Here is a 21,425-nt window from a genome sequence, read left to right as displayed (position 1 = left end):
ACAGCCGTACAAATGTTCTCATATCTGGGATACAGCTCTAAAGAAGTGAAAGAGCTTATGTCATCCAATTTTCCAAGTAGGAAGACACCAAAATCATCAATAATTTCCGTTCGGTTCAATTTAACCCTTCTTATTGTAAAATATTGTCACACCTTGCTATGGTTATTGCTAAGAAACAAGCCATGAGGCATGTTTCCATGGCTGCTGTCTTTGCCTCTGGAGGGTTATGTCCAAGAATTTGCCAAAAATAAATCACTTACTAGGCCTAAAACAAACTTATGTTAATATACCAAAAACATTCATTTAGTGGAAATAAAAAACAGAAATCTATGTTTAGAGATTTAAGCATCTCTAAACATGGATCTTGAATGGGATGATTTAATGCTTTTATTTGACATGACATTTTTGCAGTTCACAAATGATTTCATAATAATGTTTTTCTCCCTCTAAAGCTCATCTGTCATTTGTGCTCCAGGACAAGCCCTGGGCTTCAGGGTTTAAGCTTCTTATTTTTGTAAAATCCTACTTTTCTGAAAAAGTTTTAACATGCACTAGTTTGATTTCCTTCAGTTTGACAGTTTTATGTCCTATAAATACAGTTTAGGCTACATAATTATTAATACACACTGTAGACATAGTAAGTAATTTATGAAAAAAGTGTAACTCTTAAAATATATACTTTCTTTAATGTAATGAGTCTGTTCCAGGATATCTAATCCTCAAATCTACAAGCTCAATGTCTACATTACGTAAATATTGTTTCAAATATTTGTTATTTCAATTATGACCGAAGTGTTTTTTCAATACGGAGCACACCTGGTTAATATGAAATTACTTTATTGCTATCATCTCTTTCCAATTCACTTGGTTTTCCTCCACAACAAGGGCCATCTCCTGTTCGGAGCCTCAGTGTAGAGACCTGCTCTGTCTGGTCTCTCCATGCCTGCCGTCCGAGAGATCCCGACGGGTCCAGAGCATTTTGGGTTTTGTTTTATACGCCAAAGAGGCAATAAAAAAATAAGTCTATTACACACCTTATGAAGGCTCCGGCTTTGTCTTTGTCCAGAGACAGTCCATACCATAATAAAGCCTCACTTGTAATACTGGGATATTATAATGCCTGGGAACTCGAAACTGTTCAGAGGGTCAAACAGCACATTTCACAGTTCTACTCACATGGTCTTGCCCAATCCGAAAGTATTTCCTGCCCATTGCAGGTCTCAGTGCTCAGCCTGGAGCCAGAGCCTGTTTACATATTCATTAGCGAGCGCTTTATATGAAGTTAATTCCCATGCACTCCCCGTGGGGCTGAGCACAGAGTGTAATTACAACAGTGTAGTTAGACAATAAAGGAGTGTGACCCTGAACTCAGCAGATCATTAACAGCTCAATTGACTGTCTTTCCTCCAGTGCCTTGAAAGCAGCAACGAGCTCCTGCCCTCTCAGAGAAGGTCTCTGTGAGGAGCTCCTGCTCAGAGAAGGTCTCTGTGAGGAGCTCCTGCTCAGAGGAGGGCTGTGTGAGGAGCTCCTGCTCAGAGGAGGTCTGTGTGAGGAGCTCCTGCTCAGAGAAGGTCTTTGTGAGGAGCTCCTGCTCAGAGAAGGTCTCTGTGAGGAGCTCCTGCTCAGAGAAGGTCTTTGTGAGGAGCTCCTGCTCAGAGAAGGTCTCTGTGAGGAGCTCCTGCTCAGAGAAGGTCTCTGTGAGGAGCTCCTGCTCAGAGAAGGTCTCTGTGAGGAGCTCCTGCTCAGAGGAGGGCTGTGTGAGGAGCTCCTGCTCAGAGAAGGTCTGTGTGAGGAGCTCCTGCTCAGAGGAGGTCTGTGTGAGGAGCTCCTGCTCAGAGAAGGTCTTTGTGAGGAGCTCCTGCTCAGAGAAGGTCTCTGTGAGGAGCTGCTGCTCAGAGGAGGTCTCTGTGAGGAGCTCCTGCTCAGAGGAGGTCTCTGTGAGGAGCTCCTGCTCAGAGAAGGTCTTTGTGAGGAGCTCCTGCTCAGAGAAGGTCTTTGTGAGGAGCTGCTGCTCAGAGGAGGTCTCTGTGAGGAGCTCCTGCTCAGAGGAGGTCTCTGTGAGGAGCTCCTGCTCAGAGTAGGTCTGTGTGAGGAGCTGCTGCTCAGAGGAGGTCTCTGTGAGGAGCTCCTGCTCAGAGGAGGTCTGTGTGAGGAGCTGCTGCTCAGAGGAGGTCTCTGTGAGGAGCTCCTGCTCAGATTATTTGGTGCGTTTTAATTGAGTGAATAATAATAAGTTAATAAAAACATGGAGATTGGAGTTCAGACTTTGGTAGAAGAATTTTGACAATGTTTTGTTTTAAATTCCAATTTGTCTTGTTTATGTCCCAGACATTTTTTATTTATTTATTAGATTTATTTGAGGACAAATTAAAAAGGTGTTTGTTCAATATGAGGAAACAAAATCATGATCACATTTTTTATTGTTGTACAGCCCAAGATGAGTTAATGGGCCCAATCCAGGTGGTTTGAGGGCCTTGGGAGGGGCCGATTCTGGAGATCTGAAGGTGCTCTGTCTCTGGTGGTAAACAAGTTCATGGAATGCCTCACTCGTCAAAGTAATCCAGACTTCCATCCAAAAGTCATATTCAATCTGATGGAAATGGTTTGAATGGCAACAGTTAGACTCTTCTGAGCTCTGATTGGTCCTGCCCAAAGGGAGGAGTCATAACTGAAACTCGCCCCTGTCTTTGTTTACAAGTCTGTCAGTTTTAGTCTTACAGTTTTGGGTCGTTAGCTTTAGACTGGCTTGGTTTCTGCCAAGGTCTTGTGGGGCTGTTATAGACTGAAGGGAGGTTGTATTTCAGACCCACGTTCCTATTTAAAGACGGTCTCTGTCACCAACCATCCATTCTCCTGCTTACAATTTTTACTTAGATGAATTGTGTCCATCCATCCATCCATCCATCCATCCATCTTCTGCCGCTTTATCCGGGGCCGGGTCGCGGGGGCAGCAGTCTGAGCAGGGACTCCCAGACTTCCTTCTCCCCAGACACTTCCTCTAACTCCTCCGGGGGGATCCCGAGGCGTTCCCAGGCCAGCCGAGAGACATAGTCTCTCCAGCGTGTCCTGGGTCTTCCCCGGGGCCTCTTCCCGGTGGGACATGCCTGAAACACCTCCCGAGGGAGGCGCCCAGGAGGCATCCGGAACAGATGCCCGAGCCACCTCAGCTGGCTCCTCTCGACGTGGAGGAGCAGCGGCTCTACTCCGAGCTCCCCCCGTGTGGCCGAGCTCCTCACCTTATCTCTAAGGGAGCGCCCAGCCACCCGGCGGAGGAAACTCATTTCGACCGCTTGTATCCGCGATCTTGTTCTTTCGGTCACTACCCAAAGCTCATGACCATAGGTGAGGGTAGGAACGTAGACCGACCGGTAAATAGAGAGCTTTGCCTTTCGGCTCAGCTCCCTCTTTACCACAACGGTCCGATGCAGCGACTGCATCACTGCAGCCGCTGCACCGATCCGCCTGTCGATCTCACGCTCCATCCTTCCCTCACTCGTGAACAAGACCCCGAGATACTTGAACTCCTCCACTTGGGGCAAGGACACCCCACCCACCTGGAGAGGGCAAGCCACCTTTTTCCGGTCGAGAACCATGGCCTCGGATTTGGAGGTGCTGATTCTCATCCCAGCCGCTTCACACTCGGCTGCAAACCGTCCCAGTGCATGTTGCAGGTCCGGGTTTGATGGAGCCATCAGGACAACATCGTCTGCAAACAGCAGAGATGAGATCCTGTGGTCCCCAAACCGGACCCCCTCCGACCCCTGACTGCGCCTAGAAATTCTGTCCATAAAAATTATGAACAGAACCGGTGACACAGGGCAGCCCTGGCGGAGTCCAACATGCACTGGGAACAGGTCTGACTTACTGCCGGCAATGCGAACACAGCTCCTGCTCCGGTCATACAGGGACCGGACAGCCCTGAGCAAAGGGCCCCGGACCCCGTACTCCCGGAGCACCCCCCAAAGGACACCCCGAGGGACACGGTCAAAAGCCTTCTCCAGATCCACAAAGCACATGTGGACTGGTTGGGCAAACTCCCATGAACCCTCGAGCACCCGATGGAGGGTATAGAGCTGGTCCAGTGTTCCACGACCGGGACGAAAACCACTCTGCTCCTCCTGAATCCGAGGTTCGACTATCGGTCGGATTCTCCTCTCCAGTACCTTGGAATAGACCTTACCCGGGAGGCTGAGGAGTGTGATCCCTCTGTAGTTGGAACACACCCTCCGGTCCCCCTTCTTGAACAGAGGGACCACCACCCCGGTCTGCCAGTCCAGAGGCACGGTCCCCGAACGCCACGCGATGTTGCAGAGACGTGTCAACCAAGACAGTCCTACAACATCCAGATACTTTAGGTACTCAGGGCGGATCTCATCCACCCCCGGAGCCCTGCCACCGAGGAGTTTGCGAACAACCTCAGTGACTTCAGCTTGGGTGATGGATGAGCCAGCCTCCGAGTCCCCGGTCTCTACTTCCTCTTCAGAAGACGTGACTGAGGGATTAAGGAGATCCTCAAAGTATTCCTTCCACCGTCCGACGACATCCCCAGTCGAGGTCAGCAGGCCTCCACCCGCACCGTAAACGGTGTTTGTGAGACACTGCTTCCCCTTCCTGAGGCGCCGGACGGTTTGCCAGAATTTCTTTGGTGCCGACCGATAGTCCTCCTCCATGGCCTCCCCGAAACTCCTCCCAGGCCCGGGTTTTTGCCTCTGCGACAGCACGAGCCGCGGCTCGCTTGGCCTGCCGATACCCGTCGATGACCTCCGGAGACCTACAAGCCAGAGTGGCCTGATAGGCCTCCTTCTTTAGTCTGACGGCATCCCTTACTTCCGGTGTCCACCACCGGGTTCGGGGGTTGCCGCCACGACAGGCACCGGAGACCTTGCGACCACAGCTCCGAGCAGCCGCATCAACAATGGAGGCGGAGAACATGGTCCACTCGGACTCAATGTCCCCAGCCTCCCCCGGGACATGGGAGAAGCTCTCCCGGAATGAATTGTGTATTTTAACATATTATTGGACTGTATTATAAGAAAAGCAGCATTCTACACGTTGTTCATGATAAAGGTCTAAATTCTAAAATAGCTTAGTAACAGAAACAGGTCGATTGACTTCCTGTTCAAAAGGGACATTTCACTGTAACAGACAGCTGACATTTTAGAATATTTTCACCATCCTGCAGACAATACAGGATTAACTCAAATATGCAGGAATCAATCCAAATACAACTCTGAGGATGGTGAAGAGGAAAAACTGTTGTAACCAGGTTAAATGCTCATTAAAGTTGAATTAGCATAATATGTCTGACAAATGATTAAACAGAAAAGCCCTGAGCCATGTGCCTACCTGTTTGGGGGCGATGAGCGTCTGCACCCCTGCCGCCTTGGCTACCATGGTGTGGCTGTTCCCTGGACTGGGCTGGACCGACATGCTGAGTCCAGAGATGGCGTGGACTCTCAGCTCAGTGATGGACACTTTGTCATCGGTGACAGAGAAGGCGGCCTCTCCCAGGACCGCGTCCACAGCGAGAGGAGACTCCACCTGCAACGCACAGCAGCAGGGCTCACAACACAGGCTTTAGACTGCACTAGGACTATTTTTCAAACTTGTAAGAAATAATAATAACCTTCCCACGGCTAGTACATTTCAGTTGTAAAGTCATTTAGATTTCAGTGTCTTTTGCATTTGACTCTCTGTTTGAGGCTGTTTCCGATCAAAATTATAAGTGAAACACTGAGAATTTCGTTGTATCATTTTGTGATCCGTCCTGAAATAAAACATCCATATCAAATAAATGTAGAAGTGTGTAAAAACAGGATTATAAAAAGAAACATTTGGCTTTAGTCTGCTTTAATCTACTGTATGACTACCATCTACTACAGGGGTGGGCAAACTGTGGACCGTTTGTCTTTATAATCCGGCCCGCCAAACATGCCAAGTAATATTTAAAAAAGTTTTTGTTTTTTGTTTTTGCCCTTAGGGATCTGTCTGCACTTGTATCCTTAATAAATATGACGTGGAATTAATTAAATAATATATTCAATAGCCTCAATTTGACAGAAAAGTGATATTTTATTTGATATTTAATTTTTTAGATTTTTTTTTTCCAAACCAATGATCGCCGGCCTCCGCTACTTGCCTGGATTCGAATATGGCGCTTTTTATATTTTGGACATTTTAAATCACAATATTGGTGTAAAACTTCATATCAGAAACAAGTCAGCTGATTTCTGAGTTGAAAACTGTGGCACTATAATGAAGAAGAAAAATAAAGCAATGATTATTATATTACTCTGACTGAAATCTTTATTAATGCATGTAAATCTGAACTTTCAAGGAGAATAATACATCAATTATATAAATGCATTGCTGACCCGGACAAACAATCTACTGAATATATTCAAATTACATGAGAAAGAGCGCAATTTTGTTTTGACCGATGAGAAGTGGGAACATGTGTGTACTTCACAGTGGACCACAAAGTCCCATGTTTGGAAAGAAGTCAGTTGGAAGAATGTGAACCGTCTTTTAATATCACCATGTCAAAGTGCACATTATTCAGAGGAAATGCTGTAGGTTTCCTGGAGGCTCACCATCTCCATGTGTTCTGCAACTGTCCTGTTACTCATTCATGATTTTTGACATCATCGCACACATGGACCCAATGAATGGATACCTCTGGAACATACTTCTGGCAGCAGGACAAAAAGTACAATGGACGATACAAACTGTGCCGATGATCAGGGACTGGACCAACGGCATAATCGACATACAGACAATGAAAAAAAAAAAATGAAAAAAAAATCTAATTTGGACTCACATTTGACATATACTGGACAAAATGGGACTTTTCCTTTGGATGCCTCACTGATCTGTGCCTTTCCCTTTATGGTACGTCACTGTAAACATTGGGGGAAAAGAGTTGGGGCCATGGCGTCTTGGATACATGAGAATAAAGATGACTCAAACAGCATGAATCACTCTAAATACAAGTTTGAGTGGGAGAAGATTTTTTTCCACCACAGCCTCACAAAGTAGGGCCAATGTTCCACTCCACAGGTGTGATTATTGTCAACATGAGATTGACAAGTTTGTGGAGCAATAACTAAACTAATAATGAACATTTAGAGATTTATTTCCAAAGCAGTAAATCTCCCATTGAGTTATACCATCTGAGATTGATCAAATACTAGAATGTGAATGCAAATGATCGAGCAAAGACCCAGAAGCTTCAGGTTTAAACGAGCTCTTCAGACCAATACTTCTGGAGTTCAAAAACATTGTCCAGATGACTACCTTGGAAACCTTTTCTACCAACAACAAAAGTGAACAGCTAATGTAGGAATTTCCTCCAACATTACTTCAGTTTGACCACACCGGACACATAATCCACCTGTAGTAACAGCTCAGACCCTCACAAAATGACTGAAGGCCAGAGGGAGATGGTGGCATTTCTGAACCACGCTTGTGTTAGTGCAGGAAAACGACTCGACTGAATGTCAACATAAAGCAGCAATGTAAACAGCGAGAGTGTATTCACGGGAGACAAGCACTTTATTGTCTTTGTGAAGCTCATAAAGTCTGTGACAAGCCAATTCAAGATTCAATTATGTGTACAAGCCAGGCCTGTCTGTCAGAGGAACGCACAGACTGAATCCATCAAGAACAACCGCCTCAGCAAACACTTTTCATCCAGGAGTGAGACAGAGCTTCACACACAACAGCTCAGCAGACAGAGGTGGCAGGAGTCGACAGAGATTGTACTCCAGTAAAAGCAGCTTCAAATAATATTACTATTTATATAATATTAAGATTGAAGAAGTGGTTCAAGGAATGACTCAAGCAAGAATAACTGTCTGGAATGAACATCTCATCATTTGAAGTGAAGTATGCACCTGATCATTATAACAGCATGTAGGAGAAACAATTTGGAATCTAAAACTATGATCTTTATTCCATATGCTTTCAGCCAGACTTTATTTGGGGTCAATCTGCATTTTAATCACGAATTACGAGCAAAAATTGCAGATGAACTAAAATGTCTGTAGATTTAATAGTGCAAATTACTTTGACACATCTGTTGATGGTGTACACCCCAGATTACAGAGAATTACTGTTGTCTGCTTTGTTCAAAGATGTCTAACTGCTACAAAACCCAAAGTCAGTCATTAAGTTCAAATGTCTTGGCAAACATTGGTGAAAGAGAAATATCCAATAGTTAAAATACTGATGGTTGTCATGTTCTTTCCCCTTCAGTTTGTCTCTGCTGTGTGTGAATAGTCTTCTGCGTCGCTATGATAACCCTGTACACGTCGCCACAGAGCAACAGAAAGCAGACATTCTCTCTCAAGAAATGAATTCAAAAAGGGCCAGTATCTGATCTTTTGCATGTCAAATATTGTTGAAAGCATCTATTCAGGTGAAAATGAGACCACAGCGCTTTCTCTGCCTCTAATGCTCTTTTCAGGAAGGATGTGTTCTCCCTTCGGACCTCAGGTAAATAGTAATAATTATGAGTGTAGTCTGTGTTTCTAGTCATTCATCATGAATCATCCATGTCTGTAAAAATGCCTGCAAAAAATCCCCCTAGTTTTACTTTCTGTAATTCAGCAAACTCAAAGTAATTTAAAGAATTTTGAAGTTCCCATATTCAAAATGTCTTTAGAATCCAAATTTGCGCTGGATTAATATGATTAACGTCTCAAATCCAATCATTATTATTTTTTTCTACAAATGAAATGTAAAAAACACAAAACAGACAAGAGACATGACCCCGGTAGTCTCATGTTTCATAAAAAGTGTCACCACATTTTCACACTACAACCCAGGCACATAACGCTCCAAACAACTATGCAATAGTTGAAAATAAAAGAAACACTGGATGGATGAATTAAAAGGTTCGTCAATGTAATTACCAGTTTGCCATTTCCAGAATAAAGTCTGTAAAAATGACTGACATTGCTGATCAAAAAACAGACAAAACACAGGGTTCGTTTCAACTTTACAGACGTCCTGGGTACGGCTAAGGTTAAGATCATGACTTGCACTGGATCGTGTATTTCTCCCAGTGAATATTATAAAAAGTGTTCCACAAGCTAAAAGTTCAAAAATCATTGAAAGCTCATGATTCACCACATATAGACAAACCCATGTATTGAGATCAAGATATGACAAAACGTGATTGTTGCATCCCTAGTTTCAAGAGCAAAACACATGGAAACAGCCTAAAGAGATGTAAAGTGGCAGCACATGTGTTTGTTTGAGACCGGCCTGCACATGTGCATCTGCAGTGGTGAGTGGTCACGTTCTGGGATTGTACTTTTGATCGATACACACGCTGTGCTGTGCTGTTGAGACATTAGTACACAGCTCCACATCGATTCTCTTCTTACTCTCTTTAATCAGGCTCTAAGAACACTGCTGAGTGGAGCCCCAAATCAATGTGAGCAAACAGCCACAGTCTGACGCTGTGGACAAAAAAGGACTAATCATGTTCATGGAATTCCCAGCAAATAGTATTCTGAGAGAATCCGTCGCCTCTATAAGAATCTGCTCACATTCTGTCTGTTAAACGAATTATTTGATATAGAATTGTCGCATTATTTCAAGTTTTAGATTACCATTCCATTTTGTGTTGGTTATCAAAGGTGCACTATGTTAATGCGTTTCCTGCCATGTTCCACAGTATGGCATTTCTGTCTCACGGAGAAGAGCTGGTGGCGCCACAAGGACAAGAGTGCAGATTTTTCAAAGATGGATACTAAAGCCTGATGCGACACTGTGGAACCTTCACTAAGCTAAGCCATAACATCTCTATAGCCACATTTCCACTGGCCCAGGCCCCCAGACCGGTTCACTTGGGAGGGTCTCGGGCCGCGCGTCCTGCAGCACGTGGAGACAAACATAACTGTTCTCTTTATGAATCAAATTCACAAAAAGACGTTCATTCATTCAGAGTATTTGTGTGCGTGAGGGGCGTGGCCATAGGTAGAGTAAACAGGAACAGTTTTGCCTCATTTCTTTCACTTCTCTTCAAAGCCTCTACGCTGCGTCCAACCTCTCTTTGTGTCATGCTTTGGCTCTGGATAATGTTAAGATGCATTATGAACTGGAAATATTATATTTTGGGTCTTGAACTTTTTCCAAAATTCAAGCTCAACAAATAAAGTCATCATGAGCGGAAATGTGTCGGCGTTTGGTGAGAAATTATTATATTGGATTTACATCAGCTTGAAATCTGATTTATGATTTGTAATTGATTTAGGACAAAATCTTAAATGAATAACAAAATCTGATATTTTCAAAGGATGGACACAAAAATTAGACAAACTACATCAAATGTGAGTGGAATCCGTGTAAACCATGCATTAGGTTCATAAATCCGGCTGAGAAGTAGCACTGTTGAGCCCAGATTAAACAGTTGTTGTTTTCGCTGGTGTGTTTGTGTGTGTCCGTGCATGTTTGTGTGTGTTTGTGTGTACACAGATATTAATGGAATAATCTCCGTTCTGTAGAGTTATGCCCAGCATACGACTGAGCGGTCAGCCTTTGTTCATCTGGGGATTAAAACCTTCACTACTGAAAATCCGACATTCTCTCAAAGTCATTACTTCCTTTCCACTAGAGATAAAATTAATTTAACTTAATTAATAAACCCCTAACAAGCTTAGCTAAACAAAGCTAGCAAAGCACGTTAGCAACAGCTTTTTCCTGTTTATCGACGCACGGCACTCGCTTCAAGAGCCAAATATGATATTTCCAGGTCATATGCATCTAAGATTATCCAAAGCCAACGCATTAGACAAAGAGAGGTTAAAATGCGGGTTAGAGGCTTTGCAGAGAAAGGAAATAATGAGGAAAAAGCTGTTCCAGCTTTAGCCATGTCTCACAGACACACAAACCTAGAATTATTAAATGTCTCTTTGTGAATTGCTGAGAACCCCCTCATGTTTAAAAAGTATAATTCAGGTACGATTTAGGTTTTATTTATGAAGAAACCTGAGTTATGTTTGGGTCAGTTGAGCCTCTGGACCCAGAGCCAGGCCCTGAACATGGAGACACACTCAGCCTGTAACAGAAGTGATACAAAGTGCTCTAAAAGGAAGCCGGCCTGGGGATCAGGGCCAGTCGAAACGTGGCTTTTTACTTTTGGTTATCAAAGACAAATACATCCTACTGATAATCTGTGAGTGCAGTAGACAATCACATAACATAGAATGGTGTATTGTATGGGACTTATGCTGAGGCCTCTAATCACTCTGAAGTCTCCAGTGGTTTATGCAGCGATGACATGTTCAGCTCAACATGTCGGCCGCTTCTTTTCTTTGACTCATTTTCACAAACCGTCACACTCTCACGACCAGCACTCATCCAGTCACAGGGTAAGCGGATCACCACGGAGACATACAATGTTCTTTTAGTGCCACAGCTTCACTCTTTGCCATGTAATCCTTTTTCTAATTGCACTTTCCCAGGCCTCTATCACTGCGGCACTCGTTTTGTTTTACAATGAAACGCGGACCGCTAAAGCTCCCCGCTGTGACCTGATTGGCTTCTGTTGGTCATGTGACTGTGACCATGGGAGCAGTGATAGATGAGTGGCTGAAGCAGGAGTGACACTTTAAAACTCCAGCTGCGTCCTGACATTGGACTTTCCTGTTGATGTCTTGTAATGTGCAGTGGTGCATGCTGGGAAATGAGGTTTGTTCCCAGATGACATTAGTGTGGACTAACTGAGTGAGTGAGATGCAGCGGGCCAATCACCAGCCTACATCAGGCAGGTACAACTGGCACTGATGACTAATGTGAGCACTCTTGCCTCACAGTAAGAAGGTCAAGCTCTGGAGTTGGAGCTTTTCTCCTCACCCAACATCCATCACCCTGAGACTGTACGTTAACCATAACGAAAGAGGCCATGGACTAGTGAGAGCCACTATCCAGGATGAAACATACGAGGCCCCAAAAGATGACGTGCTCAGTGAATCTCTCAGGCAATGGGGAACAGAGGATGAGGTGCTGGAGGGACCATCATGGGAGGACAAGCCCCTACATGGGATGTACCACCGCAACATAACTGAAGTGGCTGATATCACAAAATCCTACCAAGCGGACCGGTCTGAAGGACAGCACAGAGGCCCTGATCATGGCAGCACAGGAGCAGGCCCTGAACACCAGATTAATAGAGGCCCAGATCTACCACACCAGACAAGACCCAAGGTGTAGGCTGTGCAAAGGGGGCACTGAGACAATCCCGCACATAACTGCAGGGTGCAAGATGCTGGCAGGGACAGCATACATGGAGCGCCATAACCGCCATAGTGTACAGAAACATCTGTGCAGAGTACGTGCTGGAGACCCCAAGGACAAGGTGGGAAACATCTCAAAAGGTGGTGGAGAACGACCGCCATAGAAAAGACAACATTAAAACTTTCCTGAATAGTTTTAAAATAGTCTTGATTAGGGCTGCTCAAGTATGGCAACAATTATAATCACAACGATTTGCCTCATAATTGAAACCACAATTAGTTAAAAAAATTACTTATTTTTGGTTAAAATTAACCTGTATACAAACTGAATATATTTCTAATACATATACTAATGTTTTAGAAAAGTGCCTTTACTGTGTCATAAATAATACATTTAATTGCCTTCTGTTCAGAGTTATACCAATTTTGTGATTGAAATCACAATTATATATACAAATAATTGCACAGCCCAAGTCCAGAACTTGTTTTTGAAAATTATTATTGTCGTATCAGAATTGGTATCATATCTTCTCCTTGGTATTGGAATCGAAAAGTGTGAAATATTTGTGACAAGAGAGACTCAGAACCCGAGTCAAAGTTCAGCCGTTCTTGCTAATTGAGTGTGCAGGAGGTAAAGATGAGTGGGTAAACACTATTTATCTACTTTGATGACTCAATGTGTCAACTTTTATCTGGAGGTAAAAAGCAATTACTCATATCTGCCTGATAATAAATGAGCCATTATTCATTTGAGAGACGCTGTGTGTGTTTGGACTCGTTAATTTCGAGACACATCCATCAGAGGCTGTTGTGAGTATATGCCCAGCCCACACACTTAACCCCCGCCCCGGGGAAGGACACACCCACAAAAATCATCTTTAACATATCCAAGACTATTACATTTTTTCAATTCAATTTATTTTTGTAACGCCCCAAATCACAACAACTGTTGCCTCTGAGGGTGACAGTGAAAAAACGGATTAAACAATGTCCATGGGGACGAGGGACGATGTTCCAGAGTCCCCTATCCTTAGACCCTCCTTCTCGGCCAGGAAAAACTACAAAGTTTAATTAAAGCCGCACTAGCGGCGATGATGGCTCGCACGACCGCCTTCCCGCGCGATTGCCCCGATACTGCATTCTCTTAGACTTTATTCTATAGACTTTTTTCTATAGACTTTATTCTATAGACTTTATTCTATAGACTTTATTCTATAGACTTTTTTCTTTAGACTTTATTCTTTGGACCCCTCCTCCCTGTACCTCCGTCACCTAGCAACAGAGACCCGCCGCTAATGCTGATGCTAATGATAAGACCACGACACGAGAGGAAATGTTCCATCAAAATAAAAGAGGAAGAGGAAGTGCTGCTGGCTAATTGTGAAAATACACAATATCTGCGATGCACTTTTTTTCATGGCGTCTCGAGGAGAATATAATCCATGAGTTTCAAAGTTTCAATCAAATCAGACAATGTTGAGTTTTTCACACAATGGGTAGGGGGCTCTATAGTAAATTTTTTACATGGTATTAATTATTTCCAATCAGATCATAAAAACGCATTAGTGAGTGAAATATGGGCTCCGTAGATCACTTCCAATAGGCGTGACTTCTTGAAAAAAAAACAGGAAATTAAGCCTTTTTTGAGGGCGTGTTACACGGAGACCGTAAGGATTATCAACATTTTTTTAAATATTTATTCAATTTCAATGTCTTTAGATGCAAAAAGTGTTGTTTTGAGCTCGATCGGACAAAAAACCTTGGACAAGTACGATTTTGAAAAAAAAAAGTCAAACGTGGTGGTGCCACTTTGATTCAACATGACTGACTTCCTGTTTATCATAGAGCGATGCTGCCAGGTGCGTTTTACTCCTCAAAGGTCAGAGGTCAAAGGTAGTTCTATCACTGTCCCAAGTCTCATGTGCCTAGGCCAAAGATTAAGAGTTTGATGTTTTTTTCTTTTTTGAACTACGTGGCGCTGCGACGGGCGTTCTCCCAACCTCCATTTTATTGGAGTTCGGGCCGAGCCGATCGCGTCTATGTCTCCATGTGTGACATTCATCAATGTTAGGGGGCAAAATGACCATGAATAATAATAATAACAATAAGAAACCAGGCGAGAACAAAGTCTCTTCACATTCCATGGAATTAAATCCATTCCATGCGCGAGCCAATAACTACAAACTACTAATAATTATGTTAAAATTAATTCAGCCTTAGTCACAATTTATATTAAACATTGGTAATTTTGTGTGATATTTGTAGCTCTTGACTGCTTTTTTTAAATGACTATTAACATAAACACTTGCACATGTTTTTCAAATAGAGCAGAGTAAAACGCTCCTAAAAAACATATGGACATTTTTTCTAACAGGGCACAAAGTATAGCTAAAAACGTTCCAAAGTGGAATGGTCTTTAGCTATAAATTGATTTGAAACATTCTCTTTCACACATGCTGTCCTTTTCAAACAGAAGTCTTTGAAGATGTCCATACCTTGATGGTGGTGGCCCCCAGCTCCAGTCCCACCAGCACAGTGCGGTCCACCAGCTCAGCCACCCGTGCGTCGTCCACCTTCAGCGAGTCCTGCACCAGCTCTGTCACGTCCAGCTGCCAGTCAGGCCCCAGCATGGTGATGACCTGGTCTGTCCCCTCGGTGGACGTGGTGTGGAACTGTGTGAGCACTTTGACCTGTGCGCGCTGGAACTGAAGAGTACATCCGCGAGTGATGCGCCGCTCGTCATCGTCCTCCTCGCCCTCGCTGTCCCGCGCACTCCTGACCAAGACAAACAAGCAGAATACATTAGCCTTTATTGTCTCCTCATCATTTATGAATTTCCGTTGGACAACAAAGACAATAAACATTCCAGTCGCAGCTGTGGCAGTTACCAAAACCCAACATGGTTTGATTCTGCTATACAAACTGATCAATAGTTTCCAATCTGAGGCACATACAAATTGCACCCGGTCCTGGTACAAACACCACTGCTCAGCACACAATAAATCAATCCAAAAAGTACAAATACGCTAGCTGAAGTGACATACTAGTATCTGACAGTGAATCCACATCACTCAATTACCACAAGCAGGACAGTGTCTTACGATTTAGAGGAGAGATTGAGATCGGGACCATGGAATGTTTGTGTCTGTTCAGTTTCGTTTGGCTCTGTATCGTTTGTCGGAATGCATCAACTCAAACTCCGTCTGCAGGATGTGATTTTCTGACCCTGCTTCACAACTGTCTCCAGCGTTTCCTGCACCAGGCAAACCACTAATCTTTTTGATAGTATTTGTGATTTATGTTTGAATGTCAGATTACAGAACCAAATAAACGAGTCCATGGACGCGCTAGATAAAAGAAGCATTTGCTTTTCAGAGATTGGAGATTATCCAAAAAGAGTAAAGTTACTTCAAAATAACTTCACTCAAGTAATATACAAAGCAAAGATCCAAATAATGACCCTTGTGTGCTTATGCTGTTCACTGTACATGATGTTTATCTTGTTGACAACAACTGTGTAAAGTTTCAGATCTCTGGGAACAGGCATTTTGGTGCTGTTGACCTTTTTGTATCAAAAAGTATATTCGGAACAAGTGATTCAAATATGTGCCAAACTGTTTTATTACAATTTTAGCTCCTCTATGATCATGAAACATACATTTTGATGTTTTGTAGGCCACTAATACCTATTATAACTGCTAAAAACAATGTATGTGAAAATGTGTAAATATGAGTTTACCCATGAATTTCCCATATACCTAACTGAAGCATCTGAAGAATCTGAAGAAAAGATCGATGCCAAACACCATCTTATAAGTCAAACAGGTAATTTGTTATGGACGGAGAAATGCGCCGTACGAGCCTTCATTCTGAATATCGTCAGAGAAGAAAACTTTGTTTACTTGACAATATCTCGAAATCGGATAACTTCAGGAAAAAATACAAGTGGATATTGTTTTTTAATGGTTCCTTACGGAGAGACTGAGTACAAGGATATACAGAATTAAAGCCGTTTCGTCCATCATAAACAGCAAACAGGTAGGACATACGTTTGTAAAAGTTGAGACTTTCTCACAAACTATTGGCAATTGCTTCTTGGGGCATATTATTCAATGTATAAATCAATGACATATTCCTTTTGTTGAGAAAATAAGTTTTAAAATGATGTATGGCTTGCTGGTATTGACCACGGAAATAAAAGTGATGATGTAAGAGAATATTTGAGATATGGAAAATGCGCAGGTGGATGGTAACAGGTTAAGTAAGAGTACTGTTACCTTAGTAAAAATATTACTCAAGTAGGAATAAAAGTATAGCGTCGGTAGTACATGACCCACAATTCCTTTTGGATCGGAACTAATCTCTTTAGTTTTTGTCACATTTAAAAGTAGATTGTGCGTCTCACATATTCTTGTGTTTTTTGTGTATTAAACAGAGTATCATTGTTATCTGAGAATTAGAGAATGCAGTTGTTGAAAGCCGCTGTACTCGTGGGTGTAGAGAGTGAGTTTACCCATCCAGTGATGAAGAGGCAACGTTTGAAGACAGTTTAAAGCTCAAAAAAAGTCACATTTTACCACAGAACCGCTGAGGGATTACACAGACTATTTTTCATTACCATGGCACTAACGTGGAAAGCATTCATTTTTTATTCAAGCTGAAGTTTGTTATTAAAAATCTTAACCTTGTATAAAGCCATTATTCAACTGTAATTAGAAAATATTTCATCAAATTGATTTTATTAGTTTTTTTTCCATGATTTTGATTTTATTTTAAAAACAAATAAAAATACCGTTCAGTACAAATCTCCTGAAAATCGGTTTTAATAATTAACATTTAACACAAAAGCACTATAATGTTTTCGTCCAAACCGCGTTTTTACTCAGAGTTTGCATCCAGAACAAACAAAAGACAGAGTTCCATGTCAATAAAAATGTAATTAGTTGCTCAACAGTTTATGAAAAGCTGACTTACTATTGAAACTCTTTCAAAATGAAAGAAAAGAGAGGAGGAGGAGGAGGAGGAAAAGAAGAAGGAGAGTAGTGGTCACATTCTTCCAACAAAATCCCCTCCAGACATGGGACTTTGTGGTTCTCCAATGTGAAGAACACACTTTTCAAACTCCTCGTCCGGCAAAACAAAATTACCCTGTTTTCCATTTCATTTGAATGTATTTAGATTGGCTGTCAAGGTTTTTAATGCATTTATATACTTTAGATATTATTCCCCCTCTTGAGTCAAAGAGTTATAATTATCGTTACTTTGATTATTTCTTTATTATATGTATTATAATAACTCCTTATTTGTAAGTACCTATCTATATATAAAGGGGAACGCAAGAGGCAAGGCAAGGCAAGTTTATTTGTAGAGCACATTTCATACACAAGGCAATTCAAAGTGCTTCACACAGCAGGAAAAATGCATTCAAATCACAAAGAAATTACAGAAATACAATAAAATTAACTAAGTTAAAAATTATCAATCCAACTGATTTTCTAAACTAATAAAATCACAAACAAAAGAGAAGAGTGCAACGATAAAAATTAACTACAATAAAATTAACTAAATTAAAAATTATCAATCCAACTGATTTTCTAAACTAATAAAATCACAAACAAAAGAGAAGAGTGCAAAGAAAAAATCCCTGCAGTCATATGCGCAGCTAAACAAAACTGTTTTTAGCTTAGATTTGAACATTGTCAGAGTTGAAGCCTGTCTCACATCTTCAGGAAGACTGTTCCAGATTTCAGCTGCATAAAACTGAAACGCAGATTCTCCATGTTTTGTCCTGACTCTGGGCACCAGCAGCAGGCCGGTCCCTGAGGTCCTCAGAGTCCGAGATGGTTCATATGGCACTAACATATCCAAGATGTACTTTGGTGCTAGGCCATGGAGAGACTTGTACACAAGCAGAGCTGCTTTAAAGTCTATTCTCTGAGCCACAGGGAGCCAGTGCAGAGACCTGAGAACAGGACTAATGTGATCATACTTCCTGGTTCTAGTCAGGACCCGAGCAGCAGCGTTCTGGATGTACTGCAGCTGTTTTACAGCTCGTTTGGAGAGACCAGTGAGCAGGCCGTTACAGTAGTCTAATCTACTGGAGACAAACGCGTGGATAAGTCTCTCTAAATCTGGTTTTGACACTATATTTTTGATTTTGGCAATGTTTTTTAGATGGTAAAAAGCTGCTGATGTTATTGATTTGACGTGGCTATTAAAGTTCAAGTCTGAGTCCATTATTACCCCCAGATTTCTAATTTAGTTTGTAGGTTTTAGAGCGAGACTCTGGAGATGACCACTAACACTTTCTCTTTGTTTCTGTGGGCCAAAAACAATTATTTCAGTCTTGTCTGAGTTCAGCTGGAGAAAGTTGTTTTGCATCCACAAACTGATCTGTTGGATGCAGTGACAGAGTGAATCTACTGGTCCATAGTCACCTGCCGATAGTGAAACATAGATCTGAGTGTCGTCTGCATAATTGTGATAGGACACATTTTCACTGCGTATCAACTGACCCAACGGCAGCATGTAGAGGTTGAACAGAAGGGGACCCAGGACTGACCCTTGGGGCACTCCACAGGTCAGGGTCATGTGGTCTGAGACACAGCTACCAATTTCAACAAAGTAGAAAAAGCTTCAGTTGTAGTCATCTGGACTCAGTTTGAAAAAGTAGACGTTTCGACTCTCATCCAAGAGTCATTGTCAATAACAGAATTTAGGTCGAGAACTCCGATATTAATACTGTTCTGTGGTAAGACCCGCCCATTGGGAGGAGCCCTGGCTGAGCCAGGGTCTCACTAAGACAAAGAGGTTTTAACAGCCCATTAAGATTCTGAATAGGCTAGCTCGGTAGATACAAGGGGGGAGTTTCTGTTGAAACCAACAACTCTTTCTACTTCAGGAAGGCTCCTCCCAATGGGCGGGTCTTACCACAGAACAGTATTAATATCGGAGTTCTCGACCTAAATTCTGTTATTGACAATGACTCTTGGATGAGAGTCGAAACGTCTACTTTTTCAAACTGAGTCCAGATGACTACAACTGAAGCTTTTTCTACTATGGAACACGCCTGGACGAATGAGGGATTACACCGACAATTTCAACAAAGTACTTCCTGTCTTCCAGATAGGACCTTAACCAGTTTAGGGCAGTGCCAGTGATGCCCACCCAGTCCTCTAGTCTCTGTAAGAGGATCCCATGATCGACAGTGTCAAAAGCAGCACTCAGATCTAACAGAATTAAGACTGAGGCTTTGCCCGTGTCAGTGTTCAGGCGGATGTCATTTGTCACCTTGACAAGAGCAGTCTCAGTGCTGTGATGAGGTCTAAAACCTGACTGAAAAACATCAAATGAGTTGTTTATTAAGAGGAAATCTGTGAGCTGTTGGTAAACAACCTTTTCAAGGACTTTGCCCCAAAATGGCAGATTAGAGATGGGCCGGTAATGACTCAGTACTGCGGCATCAAGACTGCTCTTCTTTAGGAGAGGCTTTATGACCGCAGTTTTCAAAGACATTGGGAATGTTCCAGATTGAAGCGACATGTTAACTATGTGAGTGAGTGGTGCTAACAAACTGTTCAGCACAGACTTTAGAAATCTGGTGGGTAACACATCAAGGCAGCATGTAGATGAACTCAGACTGGTGATGATCTCATGGACAGTTTTGTCAGTTACTGGTGCAAAGTGAGTTAGCTCTAAGTGTCTTGGTGGTTTTAGGGTAATTTTTTGCATTGTGGGATTTAAAGCATTTTTAATGCCCTGAACTTTGTCATTAAAGAATAATGAAAACTCATTACACTTGGATGTGGAAATGAGTTCTAACGGCAGCTGAGCTGGAGGGTTTGTTAATCTGTTTACTGTGGCAAACAGGACACGCGAGTTGTTACTGCAGCTTCCAATTATTTCAGAAGAATATCTTTCCCTAGTTCTACATAAGATTAGGTTGTACATGTTCAGCTTTTCTTTGTAAATCTCTTTTTGAACCTGGAGCTTTGACTTGCGCCATTTCCGTTCGGCCCTGCGGCACTCCCTTTTCTGTGCCCTGACCGAATCATCATTTCTCCACGGCGCCTTCTGCTTATTTTTAACCATTTTAGCCTTTATAGGGGCGATGGTGTCCAGAACATTCAAAACACTAGATGTAACAGAGTTCAACAAATCATTTACATTAGAACATGAGACATTTTCAAAGTTTATCATTTCCATAAACAGTGCACCTGTGCCATCACTTATGTGTCTCCTCTGAACAACTGCAGGACCAACCGGAGGTTTGGGAGAAACAGACAGGTCAAAGAAGACACAGAAATGATCAGACAGAGCAACATCGATCACATTAACATTTGAAATATTTACCCCCTTTGTAATTATGAGATCTAGAGTGTGTCCTTTGCTGTGGGTGGGGCCTCTCACATGCTGAGTAAGACTGAAGGTTTCAAGGACAGCATCAAGCTCTTTAGCGTTTCTGTCACAAATATTATCAACATGCACATTGAAATCACCTGTAATGACCAAACCATCAAAGTCTGTGCATATGACTGAAAGCATCTCAGTAAAATCATCAATAAAACTTTGGCAGTGCTGGGGAGGCTTGTATAAAACAATGAAGAGAATGGATGGAGACCGTTTTAGCTCCATTTTAAAGGATACATACTCAAATGATGAAAACACCCCAAAAGACAACCTGCGGGTAATTATTTCATCTCTAAAGACAGCACAGACTCCACCCCCTTTTTTGTTTTCTCGTGTTTCAGATTCAAACTTAAAGTTGGGTGGAGCAGATTCTATCAGAACTACATTTCCTGTGTTTTTGTCAAGCCATGTTTCAGTTAAAAACATAAAATCAAGATTATAAGAAGAAATAAAATTATTAATTAAGAGAGATTTGTTACATAAGGATCTGACATTTAGCACAGCAAGTTTCAGACTAGTTTCAGTGAGACTGGGCTTTATCTTTTCACAGGGAATATGAATCACATTTCTCAGATTGGGCCTGACTCGCATTTTGTTTTTCCATCTGTGTGATGATGTGGCTACAGAAATAGCACTAGGGGGGGCTCTTTTTACATAGGGCCCCGGGTTGGTTTGATTTTTAATGTGACAATATGTCCCGGCAACGCTGAGACCCAGTGCATCCTAGCTATGGGAGATACCAGGTGAAAGGCGAGGTTGGATGGGTGGTGG

General features: G+C 42.4%; 1 protein-coding gene across 1 annotated transcript in view; it reads right to left on the bottom strand.

The window, feature by feature from the left end:
- The window catches only part of tmem132e (transmembrane protein 132E), a 159,257-nt gene that overhangs the window by 16,296 nt on the left and 121,536 nt on the right, over window positions 1-21,425 (bottom strand). The window contains exons 7-8 of the mRNA XM_072446962.1: window positions 14,741-15,020; window positions 5,347-5,541 (exon numbers count right to left, since the gene is read on the bottom strand). Coding sequence (XP_072303063.1) covers window positions 5,347-5,541; window positions 14,741-15,020 — 475 coding nt within the window. The remainder of the gene's footprint in view (window positions 1-5,346; window positions 5,542-14,740; window positions 15,021-21,425) is intronic.

The sequence above is a fragment of the Eucyclogobius newberryi genome, unplaced genomic scaffold (assembly GCF_026437365.1).
Source record: "Eucyclogobius newberryi isolate DKJ021-1_F unplaced genomic scaffold, fEucNew1.0.hap1 SCAF_15, whole genome shotgun sequence".
NCBI classification, from domain to species: Eukaryota; Metazoa; Chordata; class Actinopteri; order Gobiiformes; family Gobiidae; genus Eucyclogobius; species Eucyclogobius newberryi.
This window is presented reverse-complemented; position numbering and strand designations above follow the sequence as displayed.